The sequence below is a fragment of the Schistocerca americana genome, chromosome 2 (genome assembly GCF_021461395.2).
Source record: "Schistocerca americana isolate TAMUIC-IGC-003095 chromosome 2, iqSchAmer2.1, whole genome shotgun sequence".
Lineage (NCBI taxonomy): Eukaryota > Metazoa > Arthropoda > Insecta > Orthoptera > Acrididae > Schistocerca > Schistocerca americana.
This window is the reverse complement of record NC_060120.1, coordinates 335,362,902-335,390,136: the sequence shown is the minus strand read 5'-3', so window position 1 is coordinate 335,390,136 and position 27,235 is coordinate 335,362,902. Positions and strand designations below refer to the sequence as shown.

Here is a 27,235-nt window from a genome sequence, read left to right as displayed (position 1 = left end):
CTGTGGAATGTGGCGATTAAGCAACAAATTGCTATCTTTTTCCAGCAACTGATACAAATATCTCGCAATGTTGCATTAAAAATTTCTATGTCTTTCACATGCACTAAGTATTATACTAACTGTCGTCTATTATCCCTGTATATAGCTGTCTACAGATAGGCGCAAAACAAATTCGTAGTAGCGCATTAAATGAATTATCAATACGTTATTGACAGCTAGCAATTTGCTACAAAGCTAAGTGTTTCGAATAGTTCACTGACAGAGACCCAGAAATGTTGTCAAGAACAGATAGGAATGAAGAGGCTTGCTGACATCGCACTCTTTTTGCTTGCGTGTAAGGAGAACACAAAGAATGTTTGAAAGATCCGACTACCTTGCACAGAATCTCAGTTTAAGATATTAGCGCATACTGAAAGTGATGAAATAAAGAAAAGAGAGGAGGGACTTGTTAAATATCTTCCACGAGGAACAGTGAGTTCAAGAAATGTAGTAACTGCCGTAAGTAAAAATGAAGGCTATATAATTACTGGAAGAATCGTATGGAAACGTAATTCACCCAAGAAGGATTCAGCTTACAGAATCATCATTCGCGAAAAAAGCTAGTCAGTCAGGTATCCTTACCAGGTAGGCTTAATAGAAGAGATAGAGCAGGAAAATGGTAGCATTTGGAAAGTATGCCCTCGAAGAATACTAGGCGATGATAGAAGGCTTGGAGTGTTAGAAGGGAGCAATAATAGAGACAGAATGAGACTAGACTATCAAGAAAAAAATTTAAGAGGCTTTTGAGTGAAATAAAAGGGACAGTCGAACAAAAACCACACACTCGCCACAGAGGGATCATGGGATGGTTCCATTCGGAAATAATCAACACACACGTTAAGACATTTATCCCACTGGAGACGAGACGAACAACTCTTGCTTCGTAGAACGCGGTCGGCCGCTGACAGATCCAATTTTGCAGTTGTCGTCCGATTGAAACTGACTTTACGGCGCTTAGCAGTTCTTCAACGTGCTGCGCAATGATTGTGGTTCCACGCTCGAGGAACTCGACGGGCAGAGCGCCGCTGCAGTCGAAGAAGGAAGTCATCATCACCTTACCTTACTTTGATTTGATTTCTTTGGCGGGGAAAATATGGGATGTTTCTTCTGTTGGCTTTGCCGTTTGGATCGGGGCTGGCAGAATGCTGTCGGACAGAATCATCCTGTTGCACGGCAACGCCCAGCACCACACTGTCAATCTTACGACGGCTACCCTTCAGCAGTTGGGTTGGGCAACACTGCAGCATCCTCCACACAGCCTGGATCCCTCACCGCGTGATTTTCACATCCATGGCGATCTGAAGACAAACATTCACAGGCGTCGGTTTCATTCGGACGAGGATGTGCACGAGAGGGTGCTGTTGTGGTTCTGACAGCGGCCGTCTGCGTTCTATGAAACAGGAATAGATTGTCTCGTCTTCCAGCCGGACAACTGTCTTAAAGAGTGCGGTGATTACTTCTGAATGGAAGTATTCCACGGTTTCTTTGTGGCAGATGTTAGATTTTCATTTGACCTTCCCTTGTGGTTATGTGAAAATCAAAGATTATCAGAAGACAGCAACAGATGGAGGCAGCATTAAAGAAGTCCAAAGACTGATGACATAAAAAAAGAGCATATCGAAAGAAGGTCGCCGCATTCAGCCACTTGTTTGTTTAGTGAGGCATCGTCACAGAGATACTCATAAAACTCTAGGAGTAGGCCCTACGACAGATGCCTCGTGAAATGATGGAGAACGCAAAAATCAGCAGCAGAGTGAACATATGCTAGCATTTGATAGTAGGTATGTATGGCCGCGGTCGAAGAAATTTTTTCGGTTCCTGACGTTTCGCCCAAAGTTGCGCTGGTGCACCTCCGAAGAAGACGTCCAGCGCAACTCTGAACGAAACGTCTGGAAGCGAAATGTTTCTTCGACCACGGCCATGCAGCCCGGAGGACTCGTCAGTAAGTATGACATCCGGTCTCGAAAGCCTCCATTGTATCATCGATACGTAATGTTGTTAGGCTGTGGAGGAAGTGGCAGACACTGTCCAGCCGGGACGCAGCGAGGGCGGCGGCGGCAGCGGCAGGTACTGACGTGCGGTGTGCGGGCTGTGTGGAGAGAGGAGGATCCAGCAGGCGGCGGCGGGCAGCTGCAGCGCGGCGACGACGGCCGCCGCCTCGGCGACCACCCCGCGCCGCGACATGGTCCATCAGGCTCGGGGCGGGCAGCAAGCGCGGCTGCCCGAGGCGCACTGCACACCGGCCACGGTATCCTGCGTGTCTCGGATCGCCGCTTATCGCCGCCCGTTCTGACACATCGGCCCTTATCTGGCAGCGCATGACGGCGCGCCGGCGCTCAGTATAGCCAGCCCTCACTCTATAATGGCAGCCTGCTATCGCCACTCCTCATTACCGTTGACAGTCTTATTAATACCTGTCACTTCGCGAGGAGAGGGCCAAAACAGACGCTGCCTTCGCAAACAACTAACACCAACAGCCAAGGATCTACACCGTCAGCAATGGAAGTTGGTTTCAAAACAATGAAAAGTGGCTTGGCAAATTTATTTTGTGTTTAATCTTCGTAACCGGTTTCGGTCATTAAAACCACCTACAGCCCAAGGCTCTAGGTGACGACATGATGATGATGATGATGATCAGTTTGTGGGCGCTGAACTGCGCGATCATCAGCGCCCGTACAAAGTCCCAATTGGTACATTGTCCAGTTTTTTTACACAGTCCAATCTAGCCATAGTCACAAATGAGATGTTGTTGTTGTTGTGGTCTTCAGTCCTGAGACTGGTTTCATGCAGCTCTCCATGCTAATCTATCCTGTGCAAGCTTCTTCATCTCCCAGTACCTACTGCAACCTACATCCTTCTGAATCTGCTTAGTGTATTCATCTCTTGGTCTCCCTCTACGATGTTTACACTCCACGCTGCCCTCCAATACTAAATTGGTGATCCCTTGATCCCTCAGGACATGTCCTACCAACCGATCCCTTCTTCTAGTCAACTTGTGCCACAAACTTCTCTTCTCCCCAATCCTATTCAATACCTCCTCATTAGTTACGTGATCTACCCACCTAATCTTCAACATTCTTCTGTAGCACCACATTTCGAAAGCTTCTATTCTCTTCTTGTCCAAACTATTTATTGTCCATGTTTCACTTCCATACATGGCTACACTCCACACAAATACTTTCAAAAACGACTTCCTGACATGTAAATCTAGACTCGATGTTAACAAATTTCTCTTCTTCAGAAACGTTTTCCTTGCCATTGCCAGTCTATGAGATGAGATGAGGAAAACACAAATACCCAGTCCATGGGCAGAGAAAATCCACAACCCGGCCGGGGATCGAACCGAGGACACCGTAATCCAGAGGCAGCAATGCTGGCCACTGGGCCACGAGCTCTGGACTAGGTGACGAGAGGAGCCAGTGCCCGGAGCTTCAGTGTGATACCAATTAGTATTTCTTGTGTGTGGGGGGGGAGGGGGAGGGGGGAGCATGCCTCCTTGCGCGAGTGGTTCGTGACAGACTCTAGTTAATATCACACTGCAGCTCCCAGCATTAACTCTTTTGACCATCTGGAGTCTTGGTCTGAGGTTGCTCCTGATTGACAAAACCAGTCACCCGGGAACCAACAGTATTAAGTACCATTATATATAATCTTTCTCTCTGCCCAAATTGTTTTCATTCTCTCGGAATGAGCTCTTTTCCTTTCATCAGACCATGTGATTCCAGTTTTCTTTGGTTTTTCAGCTTGACCAACTACCCAGTCATGAATTTTTTGCCCAAATAATTTTCTGTCTTGAATTTCATCTTGTTTTATATCTGCCTCTTTCATGTCCTCTTTTATAGCAGCAATCCATTTTATTGTCTCAAATTTAGCTTTACTTCGATTTTCGTAGAATTCCACTACTTGTTTAGTTAGTCTGGTAGCATCCATTCTTTTAATATGCCCATAAAATTTTAATCTGCGTTTTTTTCATATCCGAATATATGCTGGTGTATTGTTGAATTTCACTATTTGCTCTTAGCCTGTATGTTCCTTCTTCAGTATATTTTGGACCTAGAATTTTTCTGATTACTTTTCTTTCTCTTTTTTGGATTTCTTGAATGTCCTTTTTTCTGTTTAAAATTAGCGTTTCAGCCCCATAAAGGCACTCTGGTTTTATGACCGTGTTGTAATGTCTCAATTTAGAGTACCTCGAGAGACATTTTTTGTTGTAGATGTCTTTTGTAAGTCTAAAAGCTGTCTCCATCTTTTGACAACGAATTTCATTTCCAATTTTTTCTAGACCAGTCTCTGAGATTGTTTCACCTAAATATTTGAATTGCGAAACTCTTTTGATTTTTCCATACTTAGTTTCCAAAAGTTTGGGTGCCAGTTTGTTGCTAGTCATATACTGTGTTTTTTCAAATGAGATTTGGAGACCTACTCTTTCTGCTGTTTCTTTAAGAATTTCTATTTGTTTCTGAGCAATTTGGATGTCCTGCGTTAGAATAACCAAGTCGTCTGCAAAGGCCAAACAGTCTATTCGAATATTTGTTCGTCCTAATTTCACTGGTTGGTCAATTTTGAACTCCAATTTTCGTTCGCGCCACTCTTGTATTACTTTTTCTAGAACGCAGTTAAATAGCAACGGAGAGAGTCCATCACCTTGCCTCACGCCTGTTTTTATTTCAAAGGATTCTGAAATTTCTCCTCTGAACTTTACTTTTGATTTTGTACCAGTTAGCGTGTCTCTGATAATTGCCGTGGTTTTAGGATCCAGGCCTTGTTCTTTCACAATTTGGAAAAGAGATTCACGATCCACTGAGTCATAAGCCTTTCTAAAATCTACAAAGGTACAAACTAGTTTTTTATTGTAAATTTTTTGATGTCTGAGAATTAGTTTGAGGACTAAAATCTGTTCTGGGCAAGATCTATTTGGCCTGAAACCTGCTTGATATTCGCCAATTTTCCATTCAAGTTGTTGTTGTGCTCGGTTCAGAAGACATTGAGAGAGGATTCTGTATGTGACTGGAAGAAGAGAAATTCCTCTGTAATTATTAACATCAGTTTTGTCTCCCTTCTTATGAAGTGGGTGAATCAAGGCGGTTTTCCATTCATCAGGAATTTTTTCAGTTTGCCAAATGTTTTGCATGATTGAAGTAATTTCTTTAACGGTTTTTGGACCAGCTGCCTTTAAAAGTTCTGCAACAATTCCATCTTCACCAGATGCTTTGTTGTTTTTCAACCTATGAATTTCTTGAATGATTTCCTCTTCATTTGGTGCAAGTGAAACTGGATTGCATTGTTGGGGAATTTTTGGTGGAAATCTTTCTGTGGGCTCGGGGCAATTTAGAAGATTCTTAAAATATTTAGAAAGTTCTTTGCAATTTTCTTGGTTGTTAAGAGCCAACTGTCCATTTTCCTTCTTGAAGCAAAGATTCTGGGGTTGGTACCCCTTTATTTTGGTTTTAAAAGTTTTATAAAAATTTCTGGTATTGTATTTCTGAAAATCTTCTTCAATTTCTAAGAGTTGACTATTCTCATATTGTCTTTTTGTTTGTCTAATTAGTTTTGAAGTGTCTTTTCTAGTTGTCAGGAATGTATCATATGTGTCTTCTGTCTTGTTGCTATTCCATGCTTTAAATGTCTCTTGTCTGGCTTTGATTGCATGATCACAGTTTTCATTCCACCAAGCATGTTTCTTGTGTTTTCGTAAAGGAATTTGATCTTGAGCCGTTTTGATAATCTTGTGTTTGAGTTGTTCTCAATTTTGTGCACTTGTTTTGTCAAATTCGTCTGCTAATAATGATGGTTGGATTTTACTGGTGTCAAATTTGGGGATTAATGGTGTCCTTTTGTTGAAATTTTGAGGTTTTAGCTTTAGTTTCACACGGGTTAAGTAATGGTCTGAGTCAATATTTGCGCCTTTACGAACTTGAACATTTAAAATTTCTTTGTGACATGGATACGAGATTGCAATATGGTCAATTTGGAATTCACCTATGTCCTTGTTAGGTGATCGCCATGTCTTTTGTTTTGAAGGTTTTTTCTTAAAATGACTTGACATAATTTTGAGATTGAAATTTCTGCAAAATTCTACCAGCCTCTTTCCATTTTGATTGGTCCATTTATGTGCAGGGAATTCACCGACCGTTTTTCTAAATTTTCTCTCTTTCCCTAACTGTGCATTAAAATCACCCATTAAAATCTTTACATAATTTTGAGGAATTTTGGAGACTGTATTCTCTAACACTTCCCATGACTTATTTACTTTTTCTGGATTTGTTTTATTCTCCTGGTTGATAGGCATGTGTGCGTTAATTAAACAGTACATTTTATTTGCACATTTCATGGAAATTGTCATTAGTCTGTTGTTTACTGGATTTACTTCGATTACGGAGCCAAGAATGTCTTGCGAAATTGCGAATGCAACACCCAGATGCGGAGTGTTTTTAAGAATTCTTTTGTCTGTTTTACTTTTAAACAATCGGTAGTTTCCAAAATCCATGGTATTCTCATCAGGCAACCTTGTTTCTTGCAGGGCTAAAATTTTGATATTTTGTTCTTTTAGTGTGTCTCCTAATTTATAGAGTTTTCCTGGTGTCAAGAGAGAGTTAATATTGATAGTTCCAAAAAATGTTTCGACCTTGGGCATGAGTCGGTCAAAAGACTTCGATTTCCTCTGGTTTGGGATATAGCGTTTCAGCCTAGTCTCCCCAGAATCCGATAGACTAGTTGCGCCACTGATGGCGGAGGATTTGTTACCACCTGGGGTAATTTTGTAATTACAAAAACGCTCCATAATAGTACTTAGAATCCAAGGGTTGAGCTCAGAAAAGCTCAGTGGTTAAGACTGGAGTGGTTAGTTCCAGAATTTGTATTACGGCCGCACCTCTGGTGAACAGACGCCGACCACAGTGCCGCTTGTTACAAGTCAGACGCAAAGTGGATTTATTGTATTATGTGCCTCTTCCGCTAGTTCCACCGTACCGAGATTCGTTCTCTCCGCCTTCACTACCGTTGAGGTCTTCGCTGTAACCCTAGCAAAGGGGCCCTGACAGAGTACTATCACCCGGGCCAGGTGAACTCCGGTTTTTTAAACGAGGTTGTTACTCCTCCCCCTCCTCCTTCCTCATCACTTGCATAATGAGGCCCCGGGCTTGGGACCGGTACAGCGGTGTATATATATATATTTTTTTTGCCCCCGGTCAGCGATTAACTCTAACATTACACGATTATTCAATTTTTCTTGTTTCCTTCTTCCTTTTCTCTTCCAAAACCTCTTCATTCTTTAGCTCTGTTCCTGTTTCCTTTGCTCTGTCCGTATTTTGCCTGTTTTCTTCCTTTCTTTTACTGCAAATTTCGTGCTCACAATTTTGTTTTTGCATTCGTCTCCATTTACCACTTCCGTATTGATCCCTGCCAGTTTTAGGTCTTCTTATATATCTTGATCCAATTTTTTTTCTAACTGGACTGTTTACTACATCAAAAATCCTCTTTGAGAGTCTATGTATGTGTCCACAGAATGTTAGTCGGCGTTTTGTGATCGTGTCTGGAAGTTCGTCTGTGTGCTCCAATGATTCTTTGGTTGGTCGCTTCATCCATACACAATCTCTGTGTACTGCTCCAAAAAAAAAATTTCTCGGGATTTTTCGTTCTATTTTTTCTGTCTCTGTGATGACTGATGCTACGATTGTCGTTTTTGAAGGGTAGTGCGCTTACTGCGCATTGTACTGTATTATAGTGCCAGAGTTTATCTCCACCGCCACGTTTTACTATTATAAAAAGTATGACCGCCGAGCCCCTTCAAGATGTCGAAAGAACTTCTGTGTTTCGTTTTAAAGCACATTGGCTATTTTTATAATAATTTTCCACTCAGCTGTGTTTGTTGTTTATTTCTATTGAAATCGACTTACAAGCCTCTTCAGAAGCTTAAGCACAGCTATTGAAATGAAATACAGCCGCTAGTGTACCTTGTTGCTCAATCACAGCATCCTGAAATGTAGTAAATGTTTCCATGACTGCGCGATGTGCCTGAAGATGAATCCATCCAGGCCTTCGAAATCATTTGGCCGCCTGGTGTGGCCGAGCGGTTCTAAGCGCTCCAGTCTGGAACCACCGCGACCGCTACGGTTGCAGGTTCGAATCCTGCCTCGGGCATGGATGTGTTTGATGTCCTTCGGTTAGTTAGGTTTAAGTAGTTCTAAGTTCTTCTAAGTTCTTGAACTTAGAAGAACTTAGAACTACTTAAACCTAACTAACCGAAGGACATCAAACACATCCATGCCCGAGGCAGGATTCGAATCTGCAACCTCAGATGTTAAGTCCCATAGTGCTCAGAGCCATTTTGAAATCTTTTGCACATAAAGTAAACAACAAACACAGCCGAGTCCAAAATTTGTGTGACAACAGCCTGCATGGTCCAAACAAAAGAAATTTACTGCTACCGTCCTCATTAACCAGCGTAATGGAAGCAACAAGTTTATCATCAATAAACATTCCGAAAAAATCCTCACTCTGGGGCATGTACAGCAATGTATCACCAATGAGCAACGAGGATTAGAGAGGTAGGGCGTAAATTTCTGTCCATTAAGTGTTCCTGTTGCGACAGAGAAAGGTCAATCTTATCCAAAACTTTGACAGAGAATATCTGCCAAACAATATGAAAAATTGAAACGACACCACCCTGTCTCGTTGACGTAAGAGGCGATACAATCACCAGATAAAGCAGTTCGAACGAGAGGAGGAAACAATTTACAGTGTCGTGTGTGTGTGTGTGTGTGTGTGTGTGTGTGTGTGTGTGTGTGTGTGTGTGTGTGTGTTCTACCAGCACAGAGAATAACATTAATCAGACACTGTGAGCAGCACTACCACATTATACGCTGACGACACTTATCTACAGGAACGTATCGCCACTAAAGGAAGTGCAGAAATACTTAGACAGAATTTCAATTCGATGTAATAAATGGCAGCTTCCTTTAAATGTGAATGAATGCTAGATAACGACAGCAACTAAGAAAGGAAAGATATAATTCTGAAGACCATCATATCATTTGAATACTTACAAGTAATTTAGAAAAACACAAGATGGGGAACGTGCACATTAAACCAGTGGCAGCGAACGTCAGGTATCGACGTGAAACTTCACTTCTGCTTTTCTTAAAACGTACCAAAAATTTTCCGGAAAGTGTCATGCAAATGCGTTTGTGGTGAGCAGTGAGCACACGTGGCACCCATTTTGCGCAAAGTTTTGTCATGTTCAGTTCCTGGTGCAACATGTGACCAACACGTGCCTTTGATATCCCTAGAGCATTAACAATTTCACGCAGCTTTATACGACGATCTTCCACAATCAATCGTGCATTTTTCGGAAATTCTTTGACGCTTTCTCGGGCACATTTAAGCTCGCTCATTTCTTCACGGTGGAAATTCAAGGTGAAGAGCCACCACACACGTTTACAAGACGCAAATGAAATATATACAAACTGCAAATGAATGTCAGTCGGTCATAAACCCAATTTAACCACTGCACGATACTCTATTTTTTTCCCATTTTCAACACCAAGCTCACTGCAACTGCTTCAAACGACTGCTTAGTCAGCTGTTGCCTGGAGTGACTTGTAATTTTTCGTCGCTAACACGAGTACCAAGTAAGAGGGAAAAAAAAAAAATCACGCGAGTAATGCTGCAATCTTTGGGTGAAGCCGAGAACTATTTAGTCATCTCTCTTAGTGACTAGGACTAAGGCAGTTTTGACACAGTGTCGTTCACTGGAGTGGGCGCACAGAGAGCGTGTGAGAGGCACGGCAAGCGTGAAGACGCTCGGCGCCGGTGTTTACGGACGTGCTGACAGTACCGGCACCTGGCAGCTCCCCGCAGCCGTGTCCAGCGCTAATTAAGTGCCCGAGGTGGGCCGACACGGCCGTCCCCAGCGAGGGCCCTCGCCGCCCAATTAGGGCATGCGCAACGGGGAACTCGTCGCACCCAGTCCAAAGTGCCCGCGTCCCGCGCAGAAGTGCCTGCCTACACCTGCTTTACTAATTTCCGTCGCACGGCGAGCGAACAAACTAATTAACACCGAACATGAAAGGTGGAGCCATTTCCTTAAATAATGTTCCCGCCGCAAAGTGCACACAAAAGGGTACAAAAGACTGCGTGATATTTCTTCTTAGGCAAACCATTGTTTACAACAGCAGTAATGATGTCTACGCTATCTAACAAAAGAAGCGTCGCACTTCACAGACACAATCCGATAACCAAACTTCATTACACATATGAATTAATTTCGTGCTGCCACAACAGTCAGGTTTCTGCAAAGTCACCCTATGTTACAAACAATGAAAAGCAGCTATTATGATATCATGAATGTGGGAAAAGGAAATAGACCTCGAGCTCTTTAACGAACCCGCAAGATAAAGCTATCATGAATCCGAAGATCGGTTTGAAGGCCGCAGTACTTTATTAAACTAGGTCTTATTGAACGTGCTATGCCCTTGCCACCCTCCACCTACAGAAGTGACAGGGGTCTCTATCACTTAACGTGGGCGGCCTTTCTTGGTTTTTTCATATGCATAAATCATTTACAAACCAGAAGGAAGCGATACTCGTATAATTGCATACAATGGGTGCCCGTCCTACGAGTCGCCAGGCACATTTTTTCTGGTATTTCAGCAGATATTTGCAGTTTAGTTTCTGCAGTGCGGAGCTGGAGTCAACCCAAATAAATACTGCTCATCACGTCTTTCATGCGACGCCAGCGCCGACGGAAAGTGTCGGTTTGTTCATGGTTGCAAACAAAGTTATTTTTAAAGCGTAATTTTACGTGCGCGTTCGATATAGCGGTCGCGAATTAGTCTAGCGTGGTATTCACTTCAAAGATATACAGTGACAGTAAAACACGAAGAACAACCAGGACGCTTACAGCGACTGAATAGCGCAGCTGCACGGTGGTAGCAGTCAGCGCGGGCCAGGGCGGTTCTTTCGCTGCTGGTGCTGGCGTTCTGATTTTTCTTCATGTTTTAAGAGTCTACGTCGATACATATCGATAAGCTGATTATCGCACTATACTAATTTGGGACTACCATATCGACCCACACATGACAGAATCCAAGTCTTGATGACCAAATTGACAAGGAGATCATCATCATCAGATGTAGAAGTATGAATACGTATTTGCTGCAGCATCGTATTGAACCAACGTTGGATGTGTTGCGGAGGTGTTCGGTGGATATTAGATTCGGGTAATTGTTAGTGGCGGATAATCGTGAATGATTCATGTGTGTTACGAAGAATACTGCGACTTTCTGTTGATGAAGCATTGTGTTGTTGGGAAAAGGCACATGCAGTGTGGCAAATAGGAGGTATTATTTCGAGATTTAAGCGTTGCAAGAGCCGTGTTCGTCGTTCAGGGAACGTAGAACTCTTGACACGCGAATTACGTACTTCGTTGTAGCTCAGCATTATCAGAGTTTCATTGTTGTGAATGGCTGAAGACAGCTAACGGGTAGCTAATTGTCGAAAAGTCTTATTTGAGGACCATTCGTACTTCATTTTAGTCTGCAGTCCATCAGACAACGTTGCAAGTACCAAGTTCAAACGTGCGTCCTGTAGGATGATATCGGGCGATCGGTCGGTTGTCCGTTATGAGATGAGATGATTTCGCTTGCTACGAGCGAGTTATTTGGAGCATCTGTTAATACTTTGGACTTATACTGGGCGGAACGGGGTTCAAATCTCACAAGAAGACCACGCGCCAGTGGCTTAAATTATTGATTTTATAACAACGATGTGGGTCTCTCGAACTGTTAAGTAAGCGTACATTTTTCTCGCTGTGGTGTGGTATTGTATTACCCCTATTTACCGCAAGAAACATATCCCTATATACATGTTGTAAATTTTCCAGAGGCTGTAAACACGTGCAAGCAAGATAAAGTTAATTTCAACGTGTGGGTCCATATGGATTATCATCAGAATCAAATCGAAAATAGACGCGGTAAAATGATTTTAATTTACAAATTTTAGGCCATTACAACTTAATATATCATAGTAACTTTGCAAATCGCTACCCAATGGAAGCGTCGTGTGGAAGGCTCTTAGGAAACTGAACGACACTTTCGAGTCTACTATCACGGTGTTAAATCGAGCATAAAACCAGCGGCACAATCCCGTAATGAAAGAAAAAAAGTCCCGTCATCCGTTGTGATTTTTATAGCTTTATTCTCAGTTAGCAAGAAATTTGTGCTTCTTCAGGTTTCAGCACAATGAGATGTATAGAACGAACTGTAGCTGTAGCTATTCTATGGCAGTAAAGGAGAAATCATAGAGCTTCGGTTATGGCGATAGATTTCTCTCAGTTATCACGGCAGAAGTACACTGCGATATAAAATCAGTTCATGTACGACTAGCACCAGAAGTACACATACAGCAAACTGGAACCGAGACTAACATTCCGTAAGTTCTTTGCACATCTCCTATTTTGTTGTTGCAACTTCTTTGTCGTTACAGACTCAAGTATGTGAGATTGACGAAAAGATTATCTGAAGAGTCACTAGAAAGTCGTTTAAAAAAAACTTGCATCACGGTGCAGTGCTATAGAACTACTACTCCACTGAATCATAACCTAAAGCTACCTACTTTTTTCAAGACTCATTGCCCTGAAATTCAGTATTACTACACCATGGATCGGCGTTACAAACGAGGATGCCCTTCATGGAGGTAGGCGGTGAGAAATACACTTATGCGTTGTGTTTAGATCAAGGCACTTAAAAATACAACGCCACAAACAACATTGCTGTTTCAGAAGAAGAAGCATTCGTGGAAAATTGTAATAATAATTTTCTTCAATACAGAATTTCCTATCTCAGTAGATATAATTCCTACAGGTAGAAACTAGTTCTAATGGTTGAAAGCTGAAGAAATAAAAAACAAACGGCCGCTTCCTTCAACGCATTTACCGAGCAGAATACAAAACTAAAACTTTTTTTCCTGTTCTTGTGCCTGAAGGAATAATAACAGTGCAGTAACACGGGTCTGCTGCGGAAATGATATCGCTCCAAAGACTTTTGAAAACCAAGTTACAGCGCACTATTACCTTGAACAGAGGAAACGCTTCTTACGTTCCAGTAAACCATCATCTTTCAAATCCTTCCGTGTTTTCCAACAAACTTTAGAGAGTTACTGCTCCGGCAGCTGACAACACAAATAAACTTATGGGTTCACGGTTCAGAGTTGTAAATAATGACAACATACTTACGAAGCTGTAAGAAGCGGTTTTAAAGAATGACTCCGGAATACACTAGAAGGCTCTACCTATCGCTCTTGTAGGGATGGCAAGGATCTACATCTACATTGATACTCCGCAAGCCACCCAACGGTGTGTGGCGGAGGGCACTTTACGTGTCTCTGTCATTACCTCCCTTTCCTGTTCCAGTCGCGTATGGTTCGCGGGAAGAACGACTGTCTGAAAGCCTCCGTGCGCGCTCTAATCTCTCTAATTTTACATTCGTTATCTCCTCGGGAGGTATAAGTAGGGGGAAGCAATATATTCGATACCTCATCCAGAAACGCACCCTCTCGAAACCTGGCGAGCAAGCTACACCGCGATGCAGAGCGCCTCTCTTGCAGAGTCTGCCACTTGAGTTTATTAAACATCTCCGTAACGCTATCACGGTTACCAAATAACCCGGTAACGAAACGCGCCGCTCTTCTTTGGATCTTCTCTCTCTCTTCCGTCAACCCGACCTGGTACGGATCCCACACTGATGAGCAATACTCAAGTATAGGTCGAACGAGTGTTTTGTAAGCCACCTCCTTTGTTGATGGACTACATTTTCTAAGCACTCTCCCAATGAATCTCAACCTGGTACCCGCCTTACCAACAATTAATTTTATATGATCATTCCACTTCAAATCGTTCCATATGCATACTCCCAGATATTTTACAGAAGTAACTGGTACCAGTGTTTGTTCCGCTATCATATAATCATACAATAAAGGATCCTTCTTTCTATGTATTCGCAATACATTCCATTTGTCTATGTTAAGGGTCAGTTGCCACTCCCTGCACCAAGTGCCTATCCGCTGCAGATTAGATTAATTACAGCGCGCACAGAGACAGTCGTTCTTCCCATGCTCAATACATGAACGGAATGTTAAAATCCCTAATAGGTGGTACAGTGGGACGTTCCCTTTGCCACGTGCTTCACAATGGTTTTCAGAGTATAGACGTAGATGCAGAAAAATATGGATAGACATAACACTGATCAATGAATAAATCAGTAAGGAGTTTTACTCTCTGCTGAGCGTCGTGACCCCATGAACCAAGCGTCTCCATCTCGGAAGGTCACCGACTTCTCTTAGAGCCTGCTGAAGAGGTAGACTTGAGATGATCTTCATTTTAAAAATCCACCTGCTCGCTGCTCTCCCTTTTTTTATGTTCTCCATCTCTTTTCGAAACATGGCCGAAGAAATGGATAATTTTTTGGTTCACAAGAGAAGAAAGGCGCCTTGAAATAATGAGTTGTTCAATAACGTACACATTAATTCTATCGGTCCTTTTAAGTGAAACATCGTGCGTGAAATGCATCAATACGCTGCGTATATCTGGCCTTAAAAGCCCATCTTTCAGAACGTAAAGGAAGACGGAAAACATGAGTGTTTCAGATCTTTGTGCTGTCTGTTATCGCTCTGTTCTACCAGATCTTTGTGATCTTCATAACCAATCGCCCTAGCGCGATCCTTCTTTTTATCTTATCTTCAAAACTTCCTGTGTCGCACATGATTCACCCAAGATAAATGAAAGAATGCACTGCTTCCAGTTCCTTTAATCGACCTGTCAGTTAAACTTGCGCTCCTCGAACAATTATCGTAAGTTGGGACTTGCTAACATTGATTTCTAATCATATTACAGACTGAGGTTCTTTTACTTTTATTAGTAGCGTAACAAGTTCATCTTCGCCGCTGGCTTAAAGCACGGTATCATGAGCAAATCGGAAATGACAGTTCTTCCAGCAACTGAGATGTTTTCGGTCCGACCATCAACAGCTTTCCTAAAGAATAAATATACTTTTAACGTTTTTATTTACCATATTTTATTTAGATACGAGAATGAAATTTATTGTACAGATAACTAAAATTGTGGATGTGTCGTCAGCTTTATTCTTTGGTAGGAGTTATATCTTTGCACATTTTTGCCACCATACGCCTACACCAAGTATCTGTCAAACCACAAGAACAGAGGCATTTGCAAAGCAGGACAACGGTAACACATCACGATTTGCGTTAGGCAACGATCGCAAAATGTTGTGCTTCCGTTTCGCGATGATAACGAAATATTCTTTTTATACAAGTAAACAGTCTATAGTGATTTAGAAAATCGGAAGTAGATCTTAATAAACTGCGTTGTAAGTGGAAAAACGCCGCCTTCATCTAATAAATTTGTGACTGTGTTGTCCACTTTGAAAATGATCTGGAATGAGGTCCGCCAACCCAGCAATGCCATAGGAGTCCTCATTATTATCCGAAGTTAAGGGTTGAGTGTGCATTCGGTCTTAAATGCTTGCGTGTTGTGCTTCTGCAGGCGAGATTTCGAAGTGACCCTGTATTATCCTAACATATATGACTGTCTAGAAACTTTGCTAATCGATGTAGAAGACCCATGATAGTTAATTCAGCGAACTGATTCGACGTGGATTTGTCTCAGCTTCCCTGTCTCGCGAGCTAGCTTTCTACGCTGTAAGACAACATCCTTCATAAGTACGTTGGTGTACAAAACGTAAGGACGAAAGTAACTTTCGCATGATGTGTCATTTCCAAGCGACAAAGCTTGTCGAAACTTCGCCTGTACGTAAAAAGAGCTGCTACGGTATAGTGCAGAAGCTAAGGAAGAACTGCGCAGCGAGACGAACGGAAATAACACTTTTATTCAGAGGCAAAATTACACTGAATTCACCGCGATGTACGATGATCCCCCGAACATTACAATGGCCGGTACTTGGTTCCCAACAGGGTGTGTGATCACCACTGACGGCGAAGCACGCTCCCATGCTGGTCACAAGAGTGGGAAGGAGCCTGCGAGGCAGGAGGCTCCATTCTCACACCAGCGCAGGTGACGGCTGCTGTATGGTCGTCGGTGCCTGTGGACGTGCTGCAATACGTTTCCCTAAGGCAACCTACATGTGCTCGATAGTGTTTCAGTTGGTGGAACGAGCAAGGCAGGGTAGGCCAGGCCAGGCCAGTCCATGCGCCGAATATCCCCTCGATACAAGAGCTGCTCCACCTGTTCGATGTGGTCGTTCATTGTTCCCCACTAAAATTACGTCAGGGACGAATACACCGCTTAAAAAATGCACATGGGGGAGGGAGTACAGTGTCACAATAACGCTGAGCGGTTAGTGTATATGAGTCATAGATTTAGAGGTCAGTACGCCCGTGCAACATTACGACTGTCCACACCTTAATGCCTGGACCACCTTTCGATAATGTTCGACAATGCTGGACGTACCGTCATACGACGAGAGGTGGGAAAACTTAACGCAACCAGGACGACAGTTTTTGTAGTACAGCTGCAATGGTGTGGGGAGGCGTAAGGTTGCAATGGCGTCCTGACCTCTAAATCTTTGAACACAGTGCACTCAACAGTCGACGTCATTATAACACAGTACTCTTTCCTCGTGTGCGTCTTTCCAGGGATGAATTCGGCCTTGAAATCACTTAATGCACGACAATGCGCGACCGCATCGAACAGCGCAGGTAGATGAATTCTTAGAACGAGACGATATTCGGCGAATGGGCTCGCCTACCAGTAACCCCGACTTAAATCCCATCGAGAACGTGTGTGATACGCTGGGGAAACGTCTTGCAGTACGGAGGAATGGAACGCCACACCACAAGAACTCGTTGGAAACCTTGCGGCTAGCAGGTGAGCCCGTGCCAGAGTATCCATTTCCGTCTTATTAAGAACTATGGCACACTTTCTGTAATGTTTGGTGGACACTCATAAATCGCGGTGACTTCTGTGTAATTATTGTCTTTCAATTAAAGTGTCATTTCTGTTCACCTGATTCTGTATTTCTTTTAGTTACCTTCTCTAATGCACTACTATGTATGGATGAAGTTTCATCGAGTTTAGTTACTCGGCAATGACGTATCAAGTGAAAGTTACTTATATCCTCCAGTTTTGCACACCACTGTATGAGAGTGGTCTGACAAGTCTGGTAAGTTTCCATGAACGAATGCAATATTTTTGTTGAACTTCTGTCGTTAGTGAGCTTGATTATTCCGAGGATCGTATAAAGAATTTCGACAATCTACAGTGTGTAGTCCATTGTTGACAGCAATCTAAAATGATCACTGTGTCGACTGAGATTGAAGAATGGGGAAAACCGAGTCTTCGTGCTGTTATTTAACATTTTCATTTGAAGGGTTGGACTAGCGCCCGAAATAAAACTGAATTGGATGAAGTTCACGCGGTCTCTGCACGATCTTTAGAGATCCATTTTCTTTTGGCTTAATGAATTTAGACGTGGTTGGACAAGCACCGAAGACAAAGCACGCTCCGGTCATCCAACTATGGTCACCACAAACCAAACCACTGACAAAATCCATGATATTGTCACGCGAGACGGCCGAATAAAAATTCGTGAGATTGCTGAGACTGTTGGAATCTCAACTGAGGGAGTGCGTAATATCCTCACGAAGAACTGGCTATGAAGAAGCTGTGTGCGAGGTGTGTGCCACGATTGCTCACAGTCGACCAAGAGCGCATCCGACACTACATTTCAACACAATGTCTGACGACGTTTAATCGCAATCCGCAAAAATTTTTACGCCTATTTGTAACTGCTGATGAAATATGGGTCCATCACTGTAAAACAGAGACAAACCGGAAATAGAAACAATGGACATAGGTTGTTCAAAGTGCATCAAAGACCAAACCAACGACCATTCTGTGGCTCGGTAACATGACGGTCACTCTTTTTCTACACACACCAAAATAATATTTGCATCACCTAGGTTCCGAGAGTTACGGAACCTGAACAGAAAATTGGAATAGAGATCAACATAACGATCATTTTCGTTCTTTGCTCATGAAAAACACACATTGTATGTTGTACCACCATACAGCGAAACCTTCAGAGATGGTGGTCCAGATTTCTGGACACACCGGTACCTCTAATACCCAGTAGCACGTCCTCTTGCATTAATGCATGCCTGTATTCGACGTGGCATACTATCCACAAGTTCATCAAGGCACTGTTGATCCAGATTGTTCTACTCCTCAACGGCGATTCGGCATAGATCCCTCTGAGTGGTTGTTGGGTCACGTCGTCCATAGACAGCCCATTTCAATCTATCGCAGGCACGTTCGATAGGGTTCTTGTCTGGAAAACATGCTGGCCACTCTAGTCGAGCGATGTCGTTATCTTGAAGGAAGGCATTCACAAGATGTGCACGATGGGGGCGCGAATTGTCGTCAGTGAAGACGAATGCCTCGCCAATATGCTGCCGATATGGTTGCACTCATCGGTCGGAGGATGGCATTCACGCATCGTACAGCCGTTACGGCGCCTTCCATGACCACCAACGGCGTACGTCGGCCCCACATAATGACGCCCCAAAACAGCAGGGAACCTCCACCTCGCTGCACTCGCTGGATATTGTGTGAAGACTTTCAGCCTGACCGGGGTGCCTCCAAAAACGTGTCGCATATCATCGGAGGATGATTGTCTGGTTGAAGGCATATGCGACACTCGTCGGTGAAGATAACGTGATGCCAATCCTGAGCAGACCATTCGGCGTGTTGTTGGGCCCATCTGTACCGCACTGCATGGTGTCGTGGTTGCAAAGATGTCGGGAGTGAAGTTGTGCATCATGCAGCTTATTGCGCACAGTTTGAGTCGTGGTCGCAAGAAAAGCATTATTCAACATTGCGGCGTTGCTGCCAGGATTCCTCCGAGACATAATCCGTAGGTAGCGGTCATCTACTGCAGTAGTAGCCCTTGGGCGGCCTGAGCGAGGCATGTCATCGACAGTTCCTACCTCTCTGTATCTCCTTCATGTCCGAACATCATCACTTTGTTTCACTCTGAGACGCTTGGACACTTCCCTTATTGAGAGCCCTTCCTAGCACAAAGTAACAATGCGGACGCGATCGAACCGTGGTACTGAATGTCTAGGCATGGCTCAACTACAGACAACACGAGCCGTGTACCTCCTTCCTGGTGGAATGACCGGAACTGATCGGCTCTCAGACCCCTCCGTCTAATAGGTGCTGCTCATGCATGGTGGTTTACATCTTTGGGCGGGTTTAGTGGCATCTCTGAACAGTAAAAGGGACTGTGTCTGTGATAAAATATCCACAGTCAACGTCTATGTTCAGGAGTTCTGGGAACCGGGGTGTAGAATTCCCAAGGACTAATCGCATTAGGTTACTTGGAAAAGGGCAGAACCAAAACTGGACACTATTGTGTTTCACTGATGGCTGAAAAAATGGCCAAGGTTGGCACGTAAAAAAGTGCTCTTTCATCAACATAATGCATCATGCCACATATCAGCGACAAAAATGGCGAAAAGGCATGATTTGGGCTTTGAATTGGTCCCTCATCTACCCTATTCAGCAGACTTGGCGCAAAGTGACTTCTTTCTGTTCTCTACCTCGAAACTTTCGCTTGCTGCAAAGGAATATTCATCAACGAGTATTTTGCACAGTCTGACAGAACCTATTTTTCCGACGGGATGAAAAAGCTGGAGGATCTCTGGACTAAATGTATAGCCCTCAAAGGAGGAACTTGTCGAGAAGTAAGGTGATCTGTTTACGAAACAAGCCTTTTTTCTCACTTTAACAGACGTATTGAAACCACCCTCTGAACTGAAGATAAAATTACGATTTTTTTTTTCTCGTGCAAGTACAGAGCCGCACAAGCCGGTGTTTGTAATGACAGACAACGGTAGCCTGCAGCTGCTCGCCGGGACAAGGTGTCATCGGATACACCGCAGTCGGTAGCCGTCGAGATGTCGGCGCACACAATGGGTCGGCATGAATGGGATTCCGGCGCTGAGAGGCGGCTGGGCAGGGCCCGGCCTAACGCCGCGTGAAGTGGCTGCGGGGTGCGCGGCGGCGCGGGGAAGCGGGGCGTTTTTCAGCTTTTATTTCGGAGCCAGACAACTGCAAATTACAGCGCGGTGAGGCGGCAATTACTCGCGCGCTGGCGGCTGGCGGCAGCTAATCAGGGCGCGCGATACGCCGCGATGGGCCCGCGGCACGCACCGCCAGCTCTACCGCCTCTCGCTGCTGCCAAAAACTTGCTGGTGATGGAGCAACGGCGCCAAAGCAAGAGGGAGAAGTGGTGCCCAAAGGGGAGGTGCGAAGAACGTGGTGGTGGATGGTCCAAAGAGGTCCGTTCAAAAACTAATGAAATACTTTTTCTGAAATCAGACTGGTTTCATTCAGTATCCCATTGCTCTACACTCTTTTGGGTACAAAACTCTAATTTTAACATAATGTCCGTCCAACGCGACCTGGTTACGCCACCTTCCTGCGAAGGCGTGTATGTCCGCTGGCACCACTCTGCTAGTCGACGTCGGAGGCAACACCTCGCTGCATTAACAACCTCACCATCATCCACGTACTGCTTCCCGTGGAATGCATCCTCCACCGGGCCAACCAGATGTCAGTCTGCAGATGCGAGATCCGGGAAATACGGTGGATGAGGAAGATCAGTCCAATGAAGATTTATCAGCTCGTCTGGGTTGCGCAGACTTGTGTCATCTCTTGCGTTTTCATGGAGAAAGAGAAGTTCGTTTGCATTTTTCTGGCGAAGAACACACTGAAGTCATTTCTTCGGCTTCCTGACAGTAGTACAATACACTTGAGAGACGATAGTTGCACCATCAGGAAGGACAACAAACAGGATTACCCCTTCAGAGTTCCAGAAGACCGTCACCATAACCTTACCGACTGACGGTGCGGGTTTGAACGTTTTCTGCGGAAGAGAGGGGGTGTGGCGCCATTTCACACTTCCCTTATTGAGAGCCCTTCCTGGCACAAAGTAACAATGCGGACGCGATCGAACCGCGGTACTGAATGTCTAGGCATGGCTCAACTACAGACAACACGAGCCGTGGACCTCCTTCCTGGTGGAAGGAAGGTACGGTACGGAGTGATGAGCCCGTGTTTCAACGCCTGTAACGATGTTCGACATTGAACTGTCACGATCAGCCTCGTAACGGGCAAGAAATTCCGCACAGATGGTCCTCTGTTGCTGTTTACGGTCTCCTGCTAGGCGGCGAGGTCCTCAGCGGGCACACGCCTTTGAGTACCCCAACTGGTGGACGAGTGGGTCAGCGCTACCAGTAGAGATGTCCAGTTGAGCCGCGAAGTACTTGTTTGTGATCCGTCGATCACTTCGGGAGTGTTCGCGCGTGCAAACATTGCAGGCATCACACAGTGTGCGGCCGGCCGGCACGTGGGAGATCGGAAAGGTTTGCGCGACCTTGTTGCGATGATTATAGATGTCTCCCCAAGGACTTACCGTGCTTTTGTTCACTGTTAGGTCTCCGCAGACATTCTGCAAAGCGCCCACGAACACCTGTGATGCTCTTGGTTTTCGCCAAGAGAAATTTAATGACACCTCTCTGCCATTTCGAAGGCTAAGCATAGCGCCACCAAGTATCGGAAATTCATGAAGCTATAGGCGCTGAAGTGGGAATCAACCGAAGGTGGATGAGAAAAATGTGTTGCTTTACTTACTGAACGCTCCTTGTAGATTGGAATGTATAATGGCGTAGCCGCGCGGAGTCTGAATTTCCGCATTTTTGCATCTATTACTAGCAGTTAGGACAAAGTGTTCGGATAATAATGAGCGTAGTAATGATACGATTTTGTTGTTGGTAGTGGTGCTTGTTATAGATACTGATAGTTTATTCATGACAGTGGAAAATATCAATCTGGCGGGGCAGTGGTAGTAGTGTTGCATTGGCAGGACACAAGAAAACAACGGCATGACGATAACAACGGCAGCAGCGCTCGTGGTTTTGTTGGTGTTACCGATACATACTTCATAACCAGGGAAGGTGAATACGACAGGAAGGCCACAAAAAAAAGTTAAATCTGCCGTGGATACCACCGGTAAATTAAGAGCTTTCGGAAGCGATGATTCCAGTATGTGTCAAACTGCTAACAGTGTAGGAAACCCTTCAAAAAGTTTGCTCAGGTAGTACTGGTAAGGTGAGTGCTGGGAACTGCTACGAGAGATAGTAAACGAAACTAATCGTTCAGGAAACAGACTGGAGAGGAATATTTAACTGAAGTAGTTGAAGGAAGAAAAAGCTTACCAACAAGAGCGTATTTCGAATTACTGCATGCTCTACGCACGGTTAAAATCGTAAACGAGAACATAAATATAACAAGAGTTACTTTCCTCGTTGTTGTCTTTTCTGATCTCAATCCGCGATCCGCAGTTGACGTTCCCAAGTCAGTCCGTCCAGCCTCATCGGGTTTCTCTCGAGACGTGGTTCAAGAGAGGAATTAAGATTAATCACGCGTGAAGGACAGTATTGTGCGTAAAAAATTCGCAAGCAGAGTGTAGTAATTAATGGTATCATTATGAAAGGAGATAAAATGGAGTTTCACTATTTTTAATAAGACCTACACTTTCAGAAATGATCTATTTAAAATAGAAATTTTATTCTATTATGCGGCAGCAGTTTTAGGTTCTCGGATGCGCTGTAATATCGAACATCACATACCTAGGGACCTACAGGAGAGAGTAACGGAGATCATCCAAACAGCTCATTCTCATCCCCTGCTCTAGAAGTACTGATTCAATACGCTTTCAGTTGTGATGAATACGTAAACTCCAACGATGTACAGCACAGCACAGCGAGAAAATTCGAAGCAAAAACCTCTAGAAATCCAAAGACGATTGAGAAGACACAGTGAAAGTATATGAGCTATAACATTTTAGACAGATAGCAAGTATGTCAACAAAATGGTCTTTGGTCTCTGGTAATTCCGATGAGAGGCAACAAATTGGCTCTCCGTGCAATGTTAAATGAAACATCACGCAGTGCACAACAACGGAGAATGCTGTGCATTCAAACGACATTAAGAAGTTGTTTCCGCAAGTACAGCGACATCAGCGGACAGAATGGAAACGAGATAAAAATAAACATCTCTGGCTCGGGAGTTGCATAATATCCCCACCCAGCAAATACGGAATAACTCGGCCTGTAACGGATTGGGACCAAGGTCAAGCTGGGAAGGAGCATTGGGGGGCGGATGGGCGCACACTGCCTCAGAATCCGATTACTGTGCGGATGCACTCAGAATACGCTGGTCGCGGCCACAAAGGCTCCATTAGGACGCTGGCGGACTGCCCCGAAGCGCAGCCGACTTCTGCAGCGGAAGGACCGACGAGCGTTACCAGGCGCCTGTTCCAGCTATTCCGGAATCGCATGTACACCGGAGATATCGATGAGATTCACTTCTGTTTTAAAGCCGCTATGTTACCGCCGAATTCGGGATTACTTTTCTGCGATTTACATAACGCTGGAATGGAGTCTGGATGGCACATGCGTAACGGAAAAGGCAGAGGTATTCCCTCTAGATTGGGGTTTCCTTAATCTCTACGTGATATTGTGATGCCTACAGCAAAAGGAAAAAACTTTCTTTCCGTTCTGCCGTACATTTTATTCTTGGAGAATATGAAATCTACGTCCGACATTATTGCTTTGAGTTTCCTGTGGTTTCCTTTAAACTTTTTTCTTTATTTTCGCCAGTTGTGATTCTGCTTGGGCAGACCATCGTGGTAAACAAAGGCCAGCACAAGCTTGACCAGACGAAAAAATGGAGAAGGAAACTAAACGTGATCTCGTGGAAGGAATCATCACGACAATGGCCTGTTCTAAATGTGGATAAGCTGACGTAGGTTTGAACACCGATACCATCAATGTCAAATGACTCAACCAATGTGCACCTCACCAAGCTCTCTTCACTGCAGACATGTGGAACGGTACCTTGTGATGGCCACGGTCGGTTGTTTTCTGCCTTACAGGCTAACTCAACCAGTGTCCCAGCAACACAGAAGTCAGTACGAATCTGCTCGGTGGTGTTTAAGTGTCTGGGAAAGCGTCAGACTTATTTTATTTTGGCTCCCTAGCGGCATACATTCGGTTGGACGGCGGTTCAATCCCACGTCCGGCCATCCTGATTTAGGTTTTCCGTGATTTCCCTAAATCGCTCCAGGCAAATGCCGGGATGGTTCCTTTGAAAGGGCACGGCCGACTTCCTTCCCCATCCTTCCCTAATCCGATGAGATCGATGACCTCGCTGTCTGGTCTCCTTCCCCAAACAACCCAACCCAACCCAACCCTAGCGGCATGCTACGCTACTATGTGGCTGGGTATTCGGTGTGCACCAGGAGTGCAGACATATACCTGCAAACAAATAAAAATTAATTACTTCACCTTATTTATTCCGGGATATAATCAAAACGTTATGAATGCCTCGTGCCCGAGACGCGGTAGATGTTTTTCGTTTTCACAATAGTTTAACCTTCAGCCATTCAGTGTCAGTAGAAAGAAGGCTACATATGCTAAGGCATTTATCTCCCTTTAGCTCTGTAATAATTTCTCTTTATCGATAGACTGTAATGGTCGGTACTACATATATTTTTGGTAAAATTCGTGAATATGAGCTACAATAGATAGCTAAAGAACCGTGATAATTAGCAACGCCTCTGTATTTCTGTGTCTTACTAAGGATCATATTCACTACTGGAAGCAGAATAAGATATCCCAAAAAATCTACTCCGTTTCAGTGCAAATACATAGACACGCTTAGGTTTTAAACTGGGGCTTATTGCGGTACAAAGACGAGGAGTAACTAAACAACAAATTTTAGAACTAGCGTATTATAAAAGAAAGCTCAGTACAGTGGCGTACGATATTTAATTTCGTCGACGTCGGGCGCTGAATTTGTGACGACCACGACTTTAAAACTGCACCACTATGAACACACACCCCAACACTTGATCATTTGGAAGTCATGAAATCGGCTAATGTAAAGATTACGGTCAACCAAACGTGCTGACGTTTTCCGAATTTTCTAGAGACTGTATACCCAGATTAACCAATTTGAAAACTGAGTATACCATCTCACGTCTTCGTAAATTCCAGAACTGTATGATACTTTGCGTAAAAAGCAACAGAAGAAAGACCGGCCCTCCAACGTATTTGTGTTGCAATACGAATATCGGTGTAACTACAACTTCAGAAACAGCGATTCCTCGAGGAATTATTTCCGCACCGCGTGGAAGAAATAATTCATCCGAAAATTTTGCAACGTATTAAGTTCGACAGCGCTACAGAATTTACACCGAACGTAGGGTTAATTACGTAAGTTGCAGTGCCAATTACGACTACAACACGCGAGTTGCGGTGAATGGGAGAGGAGAACACGCGTCCTCCAATTAGTAGCAGCGCAAAGAGGCCTCCCCGCTTACGTTATCAGTAGGGGAATTCCCTATTATCAGGAATCGAGCAATTTCTCTAGGGTGAGGTGGTGCCCCTTTTTCCATCTTCTTCGTTGTTTTGTGTGTGTGTGTGTGTGTGTGTGTGTGTGTGTGTGTGTGTCAGCGACGAAATGAAATATCGCGACTGCTTCATCATGAAATATACTGTACATAAAACAGGAAAATATTTACACTAATTTCAGAAGAAAAACTGACGCAAAGTTATCTTCGCTATTTGCCCGAGTCAGCACATGGCCTCCACAAAAAAGGTAAAATAAAAGTCATTCACTACGAGCCTACCACAAACGCGAAACCTGTTAATATTTGACAGGCAGCTGTTAAATATTTAATGTGAAAGCAGCGAGTTTGCGCTGGGTCCCGCTGTTTTATCGCACTGTCTCAATCCTCAAAACTCCGAGAGCGTAATTCAAGCGCGTCTGGGTATAACCTGGGCTTCTTGCTTGTTGAATGAGCAATTCTGTATGCAGCAATTGGCAGTTTAACGCGACAGCACTCACAAACAGGAACGCGTCCTGCACTGAAGTAACGAGGCTTAATGTAGGAGATGCAAAAGAACCAAAGAAGAATGGTGTGTTTCGACACAAGATTGTTCAGCGAGGACAAGAGCATTACAAACATGCCTCTCGAGTAGCAGACACTACAAGAGAGGCAGTGTGCATCACAGAGGGGTTTAGTATTGAAATTCCAAGCGGGTAGGTTCCAAGAAGAGCAAGGCAACGTTACTTCCTCCCACAGGCATCTTTCAAATCAGACATGAGAAAATGAGGGAAATCTGAGCTCGTTCAGAAGCTTACCGACCATCAGTCTTCCCATTCACCATTCGTGAATCGGACAGGCAAGGTGTCTTATCACAGTGGCATCCTAAGTACCCTGTAACATACACCGAAATGTGGCTGGTAAACCCTATACTAAGGCTTGCCTTACAACTTTATCCCGGTATTTTAGGAATTTTTCAGACTGTTTTATGCTACAAATTTCCTTCTTTTTTATAACACAATAAAATAATAAGACATCGGCTGAATATGTTACAAAGGATGCATTAGTTACATAATTAGAATCAAGAGCATTTTGTTGGGCACAACAGAGCTACACTAACGTACGGAAATAGCACAGCCTGCAATCGATTTCTCCTTACATCATCTAAATACATCTATTATGAGAGCAGCTCCGATGTCTCCTCGCATTACAGTACGTACGATTACGTGGACCGATATGAGCCGCGGCCTAAAGGATTTTTTATACACGTCTGCGTCTATCTGGTGGGCAATGAAATTCTACTGAAGAGTAATCATTGCTCTCCTGAGCCTTATAGTACGTATAAAGTAACAAAAAGAAGAGATTAGCTTCAGTACTTCTTACGCTAAGATCTGGAAATAAATGATATTTAACTGGCGAGGTAGCTTCTTAAAATGATGATGAAAAAGGAGCGCAGTATCGTAGATTGTGTGACTGTTCACAAAGCAGACCAACGCTGCCCTTGTTCGTCCAGTACAAGTACAAAACGAAAGAGTTTCAACTGGCCTTAATTTATTTTAACACAGGTGACTTCTCTTGTAAGGGTCTGAGAGAGAAATGAAGATACACAGATACTTCAAAATCCTTTCGCCTGCTTATTCCAGCTCTTTCACTGGTTAAATATGCCTGTTTATTATGCAAATGGTATCGGAGACCATAATCTGTCACAT

General features: G+C 44.0%; 1 protein-coding gene across 4 annotated transcripts in view; it reads right to left on the bottom strand.

Annotated features, from left to right (window-relative positions):
- LOC124593138 (atypical protein kinase C) overlaps nucleotides 1–27,235 on the bottom strand; it is a 760,580-nt gene that overhangs the window by 249,977 nt on the left and 483,368 nt on the right. Inside the window, exon 1 of one of the 4 annotated variants that reach the window (XM_047131904.1) lies at nucleotides 2,115–2,252. The exons of the other annotated variants lie outside the window; for them this stretch is intronic. Within the exon in view, the coding sequence (XP_046987860.1) occupies nucleotides 2,115–2,223 (109 nt within the window). The 5' untranslated portion in view covers nucleotides 2,224–2,252. Of the gene's footprint in view, nucleotides 1–2,114; nucleotides 2,253–27,235 lie in introns of those variants that run through there. 4 annotated transcript variants of the gene reach the window in all.